Here is an 11755-nt window from a genome sequence, read left to right as displayed (position 1 = left end):
TTTTTTTTTTTTTTTTTTTTTTTTTTTTGGTGGTACGCGGGCCTCTAACTGTTGCGGCCTCTCCCGTTGCGGAGCACAGGCTTGGGACGCGCAGGCTCAGCGGCCATGGCCCACGGGCTCAGCCGCTCCGCGGCATGTGGGATCCTCCCGGACCAGGGCCACCAGGGAAGCCCCTAAAAGATACATTTTTATACTTGGTCAAATTAATTCTATTTAAAAATTTTCTCTCTTTTTTTTTTTTTGGCCGTGCTGTGCAGCATGTGGGATCTTCGTTCCCCCACCAGGCTACCAGGGATCGAACTCAGGCCCCCTGCAGTGGAAGTGTGGAGCCCTAACCACTGGACCTCCAGGGAATTCCCTTATCTATGCTTTTAAAAAAGACTTAAACATTTTTTTTATTTTCTCAATTTTTTCATAAGTTGTAATGGATATAGATATGGCAGTGGGAAAAGGTATAAATCAACTTACCAGTAACTCAGGACTGCCTTGTGAAATAAAAGAACGAGACTGATTTTTGGGGACAATGGCCTTTAATAGTGGAATACCATCACTAATTCCCTATAAAATAAAGGACAGAGGTTTAGTGGCTGGTTCTACTATCCTTATTAGGTAAAAATTATTGAAAACTTCTATTTCTTTAAAGATAAACCCTGAGATACAGCCTTGTACTCTATCAAAACATATCATCACTTAATTTTAAATATAGGAAAGGAATTATAGACCATGTTTGAATGGCAGACTTGAAAGTTCTGAAACCCATCACCTCTTGTATTCCACTATGCTGCTGTTAAACAAGGATGTAGATTTCAAGGAGTGTCAACCATTTAAAACAGCCAGTGATTTAAAACCTTTCCTTTTCCCATGCCGTACTGACATGAATATAAAGTAGAAAATACAGACCATATAAGAAAACATTTCTCAAATAAGTGAAATGGGAAAACTAGTTATATTTTATGGAATTTTCCTTCTGGGTTTAACTTTCAAAAAATAGATCTATTCCATTACCTGAGGCCCTTCCTGAAAGCTACAACAAAGGACCAGGAAATAAAGACAGTCCTCAGAAAACATCCACCATTATCTTATTACAGTGTGAAAGAGAAAAACGATTTGAAATAAGTTTTTTGATGTGACAATAGTTCATAAATTGCACCTAACATTTATTAGATAAATTATAACCTAACATTAGTGGGTACATACGATGTGCCAGGTGCTTTTCTAAGAGCTTTATATGAACTAAATAATGATGTATAACCACATGAAGTTAATGTATATCTTTTCTCTTCATACTGTGAATTAATCAAGAGAAGACAACTGACATTTAACAAGCATAAATGGAAATGGTATCTGAAGAAATCCATTTAATAAGCCCCTTGCTTTCACTGCTACGTCAATTTTCTTCACCATTTTAATACCTAGGAAGAGAACTAAAAGAGGCCTTCTCTTTTCATATGAATGAGTGGGAAACACCTTCTTGTATGATGAAAAGGGATTAACAATTATTGGTACCCAAGGATATCTATTGTGTTCTTTATCCTGCTCCAGACATTGGCCCTGAGGAAAGCTACCCTGTGACTTGGGGTGGGTGCAGAGAGGGGCAAATGCCATTGCATCTGCAGACAGAACTCAGAATGTATTGTACTATAAAAAACAATGCCACAAATGATTAGATATGATGAAAATACTTTTATCAGCATTACATAATATTTTATTACATGTCCATCAGTTTAGGGGTCAAATAGGGTTTTGTGGGTTGCCCTATGTGTAGCCAAAAGTTAACATAGCAGGACTGAGACTGCTCTCCTTAGAAAGGCTGCTTGCAAGGCTGGCCATTGCCTGGCATCAGGGAACTTGACTGATATAAAACTTGTCTTCAATTATACACGTGGCTCACTATGCCTAGACTATTTGTGTAAACAATCGTCTGAATACAGGCTTTTCTTTTGGGAGTCTAGAATTTTGGAATGTGCTAGGCAGAGCTGAGTCTCTAATGAGCTTCCCTGGGAGACAAAATCATGTTGTCACATTTCATTATTGGAAGAAGTAAGCACCTTCAAATGATATGTAGGTACAAAGTCCAAAATATTTACGATCTGGCCCTTTAAGAAAACATTTACCACCCTTTGCTGTATGGCATGAGAGTTATTCCTTGTTCTATGCACATCTCCAATCTATTCTTAGTAACTTTTTATCATTTTGTATTCTTCCAAAAGAGTTAATATTATCTGTCCTAACCAAATTTATAGGTATTAATGCATTTCATATTCACATTCTGAACTATTCAAAGAACAGCTGACCCTTGAACAACTCAGGGGTTTGGGACAACAACCCTCCATGCATTATTATATAGTTTATAGTCAGCCCTCTGTATCTGCGCTTCTTCCTTATCTGCAGTTCTGCACCCACAAATTCAACCAATCCCAGATTATGTAGTACTCTAGTATTTACTATTGAAAAAATATCCATGTATAAGTGGACCCACACTGTTCAAACCTGTGATGTTCAAGAATCAACTGTAATTCAATATGTATATTTAAACGTGAATTTGAAGGTACTCTTTCAAGAACAGCATTAACTATCTATCTTGCTCCACTTGACTATGCCTTCTGACATCATCAATTAACAATCTGACTCATGGGCCATATTTTATATGTGAATAGACACTGTAATTAAAAGTTATTTTAGACTTCCTCTACATATCATCTCAACTGACACAAAAAGCAAATTTAAATCAAATTATTCTCCCTCTTTATGTTTCCTTCGGGAGAACGCGAGGCTGGAAGAAAGAAAGCCAAAACAAATGTTATAGCAGCAAACAAAAGCTTTCAACAAGGTTGTTTTAAAAAATCTAAGAATATATTACTGAAGTATTATTTACTATCTTGGATTAAGTATTAAAATCCACCCTCTCCATTAAAGAACAAAAGGGACAATGAAGTGTACAGAAATCACAGAGAAAATCCTTTGATATTATCAAGTTGGATATTACCTCTATAAAAAATGACTTGAGTTCAGGGAGGTGTTGAAATAAGTTAAAGGGTGAAGTGTCTGTTTTGGTTTGCTTCTGCACTGCCTCCTCTGCTGACAATCTAGAAGGGTGTGGTTCCTTCAAAAAAAAATTAAGAAAAAAATAATTCCATAATTACATTAAAACATCTCTCACTATATTCCTTCATACATACCAGACTCTAGCTATGATGGATTACATACCAGGCACTATTGACAACTCCTGGCTTTTGCTCAATTTCCTTGGCAGAGTTCGGGCCCTCTTCATTCCTAGAGAAACCCTACTTCTACTTTAAAGTTTTTCGTACTGATCTCTCTCTTGAATCTCTAAGTCAGAATTAACTATTCTATTATTTTTCTCAGCACGCTACATTATTTAGTATTTTATTTAGTACTTATTTCTTTCTATGTTGGATTACATATAGTTGGTTATGGTCTTTCCCAACTAGACGATAGGTACCTTAAAGTCAGAAAATAAGTCATATTCATTTTTGGATTTTCAACACATAGAAAAGTATCATAAATATGGTAGGTACATGCTTATGTATATGTTTGGTAAAATTAAATACATTATTCAAAAGTCAAAATTTATAATACAGGTGAATCTTTAATTCCTGAAATAAGATTTGAATGTCAATATTCTCAGAATCAAATTATAGATATTACTGCATTGCTTTTCAAATAAGTTATTATTATTCCTTACCTTTAATGTCAGAAACAAAAGATATTATCACCTTTTTAAATGAGAAGAAAATTACAAGTCAAATTAATATTCCAATGCCACAGTTAAAATGTAGAATAGAAATCTAGCTAAAGAGGATTCTATCTCCAATGCAAAATATTAGATTATGGGAAACAGATTTGACAGCTCTAATTGAATATTTATCTCTGAATTATCCATGTGAGTATTATTCACTTTATTTGAAATCAAAAGCTGATTTTTATGTCATTTTTTTAATCTTAAAAACAAATTAGCACTGCCCTTGTAAAAAAAATAAAGCTGCTGCAAAAATATTATAGAATCTATTTCAAAGTCCAATGAAGTGTTGTGTTTTATTCTGTTACTTTTGCCTTCTGACTATCAGCAGGTAAGGAATAAAGATTGATTTCAAATATGAGTATTCTGCAAAAATCAATGTTGGAGGATTCAAACTGTTGCTAAGGAATAGTAACAATTATAAATCTTGGTCTGATAACTGAATTAACAGAAGTTCATCTATAAGCCAGAGTTTAGATATACTGTTGCTGTTATAGCTGTGGAGATTTCAGTTCAACAAATACTTACTGCCCACAAACTATATGCAAGAAAGATACAAAAATGATTTAAAAAAAGTTGCCGCCTTTAACATAATATAATATAGTGAGGCAAATGGATTAATATACAACTAACTAAGGTGGAAGTGTCATAATTAGGATACAAATAACAGTCCTTAAGAATGGAAAAATGATATACAAGTTCAACAAGGGGGCTTACAGCTATTAATTCAGAGGAAACATGGCACTGAAGAAAGGATTTGGAGTTAGATGATCATGCATACAAATTCTGTCCCAGTCACATTCTAGTTGTATAAAGTTGGAAAAAAGTATTTGATTTTTCTAAGGTGTTGTAGGCTAGGTATTAATTTCTATGAAATATGGCTTCATCATGTAAAAAGTAAGGATAATTGAATATTTACTGTGAAGTTAGGTAAATCACTTAGCACAGTGCTTGCATAGGAAAGTATCAACTTAATAAATGGTATATTATTATGTATTCCTCATTTCCAAATTCACATACTAACAAAGATCAAGACATCTTTGCAAGCTAATATTGGATTAACTTCTATGAATCCAAAGCTGTATGCAATCAGGAAGACAATAATTTAACTTCAGATACTAGGATGGGAAAAGAAATACAGTAATATTTATACTTCGATTTTATATATTCTGCAATTTGATTTTTAGGACTGGGTTTGGGCTCTGGATGATAAGAACCCTTTGGGGGCAGATGTCAGCTACTAAAAGCCTTATACATGCAATGAGTCCCAGTATTAGAACAGCTTTAATGGTATACCCTAACTGGTATTCAGTTAGAGCTACTTCTCCATTTAATAAAGGAGGGAGTAATAGCTCACCTGACAGGGGCCTTCAACCTCACCTTTCCCTTTCCCAGAAACAACAAAATAAATGTGATTGGCTTTCTGAGTAAATATAAATCCTTTGTGACTTAAGACAAATTGACTGAATATGTGGATTTTGACTGCAGTATTTTGACATTCAAAATAGGAACAATCATGGGCTTCCCTGGTGGCGCAGTGGTTGAGAATCTGCCTGCCAATGCAGGGGACACGGGTTCGAGCCCCGGTCTGGGAGGATTCCCACATGCCGCGGAGCAACTAGGCCCGTGAGCCACAACTACTGAGCCTGCACGTCTGGAGCCTGTGCTCCGCAACAAGAGGCCGCGACAGTGAAAGGCTCACGCACCGCGATGAAGAGTGGCCCCCGCTTGCCGCCAACTAGAGAAAGCCCTCGCACAGAAATGGAAGACCCAACACAGCCAAAAATAAATAAATTAATTAATTAATTAAAAAAAAATAGGAACAATCATTTAAATCTATTTATTTTTTAAGTGACAGTATAAGTTTTTCCAAATTCTAGATAATTCTGAAATAAGGTTTTAAATCATTAAAAACCTTGAAAATTACTGGTAGTACTATTCCTTAGCAATTAAATTCTGGACTTCGGTAATCAATAACTTTTATGCTTTACCTTTAACAGTTGACAAGGTGTTTGCCCAAAATTGTTAATCATCCCTTCTAAGGCTTTTCTTTCCTTCTCATCTGTTAAGGCATCCAGATCCACAGCTCCTAAAACCAAGAGAAGTAGTCAATTCACTACAGAGCAAAAACGAATCAGCAAGCCACACAACTGTTTAACATATCAGAGAATGATTAGTATATTTTCAACAAAATATTATTCCATTCATCAATTTATAAAACTACTGTAAAGAGATAACTTTTAAAAAATCAGTAAAGCTTCAGATATTAAATATGTACAAAAATAAATTCCACCCACTGTTTAGAACTAAAATATTTTAAACAAAAGTTAACTGGTAGTCTATAAAAGTTTCTCTTATAAAAATGCACACTATACTCATTGTACACCTGATTGCTTTCTTCACGATAGTTAAGCTGAAACAAGTGTAATAACCACACAAAAATACTGCTATAAATTAGTTTATCTAACAAAAGTTGGGCAAGGTGATATTCTGGCTAACTGATTATACCAGCCATACTTAATTCCTATTGCTACATAGCTAGTAATTGACCAAACTAGGTAAAGTCTGATTTCAAAGACTATGCTCCTAACCACCATGCTATACTACCTTCCTACAAAACTGTTATCAAATGAATACAGCAAGGTAAAAACATGCTTGTCTATTTACCAAAAGTCATGTGGGTTCTGCTCAAATTCATAAAACTTCACACTATTTATAATCTTTAGAACTATTAGCTCTATGGAAGGATTAGGAAAGAACTCCTTCTTAAGCCTTTCAAAGCCTTCAGAAAATGTTCTTGATCCAGAGCTAAACATTAGAATACTGTCATCTTATTACTATTGGAAGAATTTGTTATTTTAATTTTTAAAACTCTTATTTAATGTCTGCTAACAATTTAATACAGAATACTCAGACCCAACTGAATAGGATACATATGGCCAGAGATCAAAATCTTTTATGCCACCAATAATTGACATTTTAACTACTATTTTTTTAAAAAGCAGCAGCCTTTCAAATAGAAAAGATAACTAAAATTATTTTTAAATGTAGTCTTTCTTGTGTTAAATAGTTATGCCAAAAATACCATGTATAAACACATATTAAATAATATTTTTATTAACATAAGAGAAAAAGTATAAGCTTATACCTTCATAACTACAGTAATAGAAAACATTGAGTGCCTCCACTGCAGCTGGCCCCCTCTGTTTATAGCCAAAAATCAGATCTATCCATTCATGAAGATGAGCAGAAACATATTCAGACTCCTAGAAAAAAAAAACAAATTTAGCAATTAATATAAAGATACCTTCCAACTACAACATAATGATAGGTCCTTTAAAAAAATAAGAGCATTTTAAGCATTTCCACACACAAATCTTATCACTGTAAATAAAATTATCTCAAAATCATGTTAAACATTGATCCAATTTGACTATATTCTATCTAGTAAAATGTAGACATATTTATTAATATTTACTACATATACATCTCCTAACTAATGGGTGAAGAAAATAACAAATATTCTTATAGCCCAAATAAGAACAACAAAAAAATTAATGATAGCTGTAGAATACATCTTTGTTGTGAAAATTCCACTGAAATAGTCCAGAAATTCAATTCAAGGAAACAAGGGAACCGCACTGGAGTGGATTGAAGATAGCTGAAAAATCACTCCCTCCACACACCCCCACACCGCCAACTAAGAGGTGAACTTGGTGGCAGGCAGAGGCTTAAAGAACCCGGAGCCTGTTAGTGAGGAGTTGAGAGACCGTAAGAAAACTGTTATTGGAGACAGGAGAAAAGGGAACTCATGTTTTCGTTACATGAAAGATAGAAAGGGTACCTAATGAACTCTTGGATCTGGGGACAGAGATTTCCAGGCAGAATGTTTTTAAATGCTAATTGGCTTCTTTTAGCTGCCTGTGATTATGTGTGGGAGGAACAAGGATGAGTTTTAAAAATGAACTGTTTGGGTTTTAAGCATAATTTTAAAAGTATATAAAGGAGCTGGGTCTTGCTGGGCACGAAAATTATTTCTCATTTCCAGGATCACTAGAAAGCAAAGACTCTCAAAGTGAGAAATGGCCTAAGTTAATGCTTAAATCAGAATGTTTCCAGTAAAATATGGCCTTGGGCAAAAGTTTAGATCAGCAGTGTGGCTAAAAAACAATCTGCTGAGATCTCAAAGATTTTAGGTTGTGTGTCACAGACCCACCTAACTAGACAATAGAGCATCTTAACCTGAAGAACATTTTCCCATTGTAGCCTCCCACTCAGCCCAAAGGAGATAATGAACTATGTCGTAAAGTAATGTGGAATGGTTTTTGCCCAACAGAGTTGATGCATAAGAAACCCATAACATTTTAAAAGAAACTGCATTAATTCAAGCTGAAAAAGTTAAAAACTGTTCAAAAAATAAAAGAGACTTTGGCTTCCAGCTTATCATGGTTAGGAAAGAGGCTTGCAAAGATACTCTTGTAACAATGTTTTTTTGTTTTAGTTTTTATGGAAAAGAATGACTCAGAGTGAAAAGCCAAGAGCCTAAGGGTAGAACAAAAAGATCTATGGAGAACCAATATGCAGGGAATAGCACTGGGCCCTAGTAAAGTAACTGAGAGCATGTCCCTGCTGGAATTCTGAATTGTTATAAACAAGAGGCTAGGTGCCTCTGTTTTCTCGCTTCCTTTTGAATGTTAGTGTCTATTATAGTTTTCCTGTCCTTGTTACACCACTGTTACATGGGGGGCAGATAACCTGTCTCCTTACTTCAGTCTTCAGATACAAGAGGAGCACTGGAGTAGTTTCATCCACACATGGATTTGATTTAGATGACTAGTAAGATTCTGGACTTCAGGCCTCATGCCTTTATGCAAGGATCAGCAAACTAGTGTTTGTGGGCCAAACCTTACTAGCAACCAGATTTGTAGATGAGCAGAACACAGCCATACCCCCATTTTCTTTTGCACTACAATGGCAGACTTTCAACACAGACTAAGTTTACAGCCAATGAAAATACTTACTAGCTGATCCTTTATGGAAAAAGTCTGCAGAACCCTGCCTTAATGAGCTGAGACTTTGGGAAGGTCTTGAGAGGAAGTATGTACATTTTGCATGTAGAAGGAAAGTAAATACTTTGTGGCCAGAGGGCAGCCTGTGAATGGTGGATTAAAGATAGCTGCAAATTCTTTCTCACTCCAACCATTAAGAGATGTTTACTTTCTTTCCTCTGGAATCTGCACTCATCCTGTTACTATTTAACCATGACAAGAAGGCAGAAGTGATACTGTGACAGCTCACAGCCTTAGGCCTCAAGAAAGTCTAGAAGCTTCCACTTTTGCATTCTTGGGGGGCCTTGAGCTGCCAGGTAAGAAGTCTGGCTAATCAGTTAGAGAGACCACATGAAGAGGAGATATCCTGAGACTACAGGGAGAGGGAGAAAAGTCAGCATCCCAGTGTCTCAAGGCAGCCTCCAGATGACTCCAACCTCAGCTGCCATATGACTGCAAGGGGATGAGAACCTTAAGCAAGACCAGAAGAACTGCCCAGTTAAGGCAAGTCAACTCACATAAGCGTGAGAAACAATAAAATGGCTATAGTTTTAAGCCACTGAATTTTGGGATCATTTGTTACACGGCAATACGTAACTGAAACACAAACCTCTAACCTCTTATTAATGAGGAGTATGTCTTCCTAAAATCCTGGACCCCTACTTACTGTCATAGATAACACAGAAGGAAGCATCTGAGAAGTTCCTGCCTAGTTAAAAAGTAACAGATTAGGGCTTCCCTGGTGGCGCAGTGGTTGAGAGTCCGCCTGCCGATGCAGGGGACCACGGGTTCGTGCCCCGGTCTGGGAAGATCCCACATGCCGCAGAGCGGCTGGGCCCATGAGCCGTGGCCGCTGAGACTGCACATCCGGAGCCTGTGCTCCGCAACGGGAGAGGCCACAGCAGTGAAAGGCCCGCGTACAGCAAAAAAAAAAAAAGTAACAGATTATTTTTCAGACGTGTTTTATTTTTTCCCAATTCCTTATTCATGCATGGGGTTATTGCTTACAAATGTTAAAATGTCATCCTGAATTTTTAAAAATTGACTATGTACTAATGACAAGGAATGTTTCCAAGTACTGGCCTATTTAGTTTCAGAATCTGTAACATTTCAGTTTAGATAGAAAGCTAAGTGGGCTCTTATGGGGGGAAAAAAGCATTATCTGCAAGATAATAACACAATAGCAACATTAAACTAACTCTCACTAGTCCTTCAATTCCAAAATGGAAATTTAGCTAAAATACAAGTAAAATTTTGAAATGGCATTTAGGATTTATTTAGCTGTCTTATTAAAAACATACTGGAGGGCTTCCCTGGTGGCGCAGTGGTTGAGAGTCTGCCTGCCGATGCCGGGGGCGCGGGTTCGTGCCCCGGTCTGGGAGGATCCCACGTGCCGCGGGGCGGCTGGGCCTGTGAGCCGTGGCCGCTGAGCCTGCGCGTCCGGAGCCTGTGCTCCGCAACGGGAGAGGCCACAGCGGTACCGCAAAAAAAAAAAAAAAAAAAACATACTGGAATCCTTCAGAGGAAAAAAAAATGTACTTATTCTTCTTAGATTTGAAACAAATGTGGGAACTGTGAAAATCAAACTATACCAGCTTGGTGACCAAAATAGTTTCACATACAATAGGCAGATATCTCACAGAAGTGAAAAAAAATTTTTTTGCATACATCCATGGGACTGTACTACTATAGTCTCACTATATCAGAAGATCCATAACCTCAAAATAAATGACTATATTATACTTTCTAAAACAGCACACTTAATAGATTACAAATTAATCCAGGAAAATAATAGATATACTTTATTCCATCATCCTCTGGAAAACACATAGATCTTTATCTTATTGATTGTCTAATAACTAAACACAAAAATCTTACCAGAGCTTTCCTATGTTTATAGATGAAATCTTCAGCTGACTTAGCCCATCTGGGGAGAATGACATCACTTACTAGTTCTCTGGAAACTTGTAGACGACCCAAGTTAAATTCTAAGACATGTAAAAGATAAACATATCAAATCATTTTAGATTTAAATAAATCAAGTAAAACAAATAAAAGGGTACATTCCTTAGCAAAACTGAATGCTTTTCTTCTTTTATTAAGAGTAAAAGGTGAGAATCAAGTTCCTTTCTCTTTTTTTAAATTTTTATTTTATATTGGAATATAGTTGATCAACAATGCCCTGTTAGCTTCACATGCACAGCAAAGCAACTCAGCCATACATATATATGTATCTATTCTTTTTCAAATTCTTTTCCCATTAAGGTTATTAGAGTATTGAGCAGAGTTCCCTGTGCTATACAGCAGGTCCTTGTTGGCTATGTATTTTAAATTTAGTCCTGTGTACATGTCAAACCCAAACTCCCAATCTATCCCTCCCCCCCATCAAGTTCCCTTCTTGATATAAATTTATTAAACAGGTAAAAATAATTCTTATTTATTGGAATGCATTTTATCAGTTGATTAAAAAGGTAAATGAAAAAAAGATAGTTTAAAATTAGTTATTAGAAGATAAATCAGATAATAGTTTATTTTTTGCTGAAAAAAGTGGAGGAAATTATAGTTATGACCAAAACCCTTAACCTGAACAAAAATGCAACAGTAAGCATTCTTCTTACATTAAAAATAATTAACATAGTCCTTCTAATGGTTAATTTACAAAATAGAGCTCCTTAGAGCTTTTTGGTGTAACTTACAACTTAAAATGACTTGTTTGTCTTATGGAAAAACAACATATTTATATACCACTATTTTAAGTAGATACTGACAAAATAAAGATTTGCTCATTCTAGTTAGAACACAGTACTTTTGACAAAATTGTCCCAAAGATGAGATTTTCTTACTCATACAGTGTGGAAAGGGAAAAGTGTTAACACAAAAGACCTTCATTAAAGATGCTGCCTAGATGCCGCGCTGAGGGGGGGGCCGCACAGCCGCCGCCACCGCC

At 36.0% G+C, this 11755-nt stretch overlaps 1 protein-coding gene across 1 annotated transcript in view; it reads right to left on the bottom strand.

Annotated features, from left to right (window-relative positions):
* The window catches only part of LOC103072482 (neurobeachin-like protein 1), a gene marked incomplete at its 5' end in the record, with an annotated part of 26055 nt that extends 15259 nt beyond the window's left edge, over positions 1-10796 (bottom strand). Inside the window, 5 exons of the mRNA XM_007454887.1 lie at positions 469-558; positions 2987-3103; positions 5752-5849; positions 6909-7026; positions 10687-10796. Of these exons, the coding sequence (XP_007454949.1) occupies positions 469-558; positions 2987-3103; positions 5752-5849; positions 6909-7026; positions 10687-10796 (533 nt within the window). The remainder of the gene's footprint in view (positions 1-468; positions 559-2986; positions 3104-5751; positions 5850-6908; positions 7027-10686) is intronic.
* Between the last annotated feature and the right edge of the window lie 959 nt (positions 10797-11755).

Source organism: Lipotes vexillifer, unplaced genomic scaffold (genome assembly GCF_000442215.2).
Source record: "Lipotes vexillifer unplaced genomic scaffold, Lipotes_vexillifer_v1.1 scaffold313, whole genome shotgun sequence".
NCBI lineage: Eukaryota > Metazoa > Chordata > Mammalia > Artiodactyla > Lipotidae > Lipotes > Lipotes vexillifer.
This window is presented reverse-complemented; position numbering and strand designations above follow the sequence as displayed.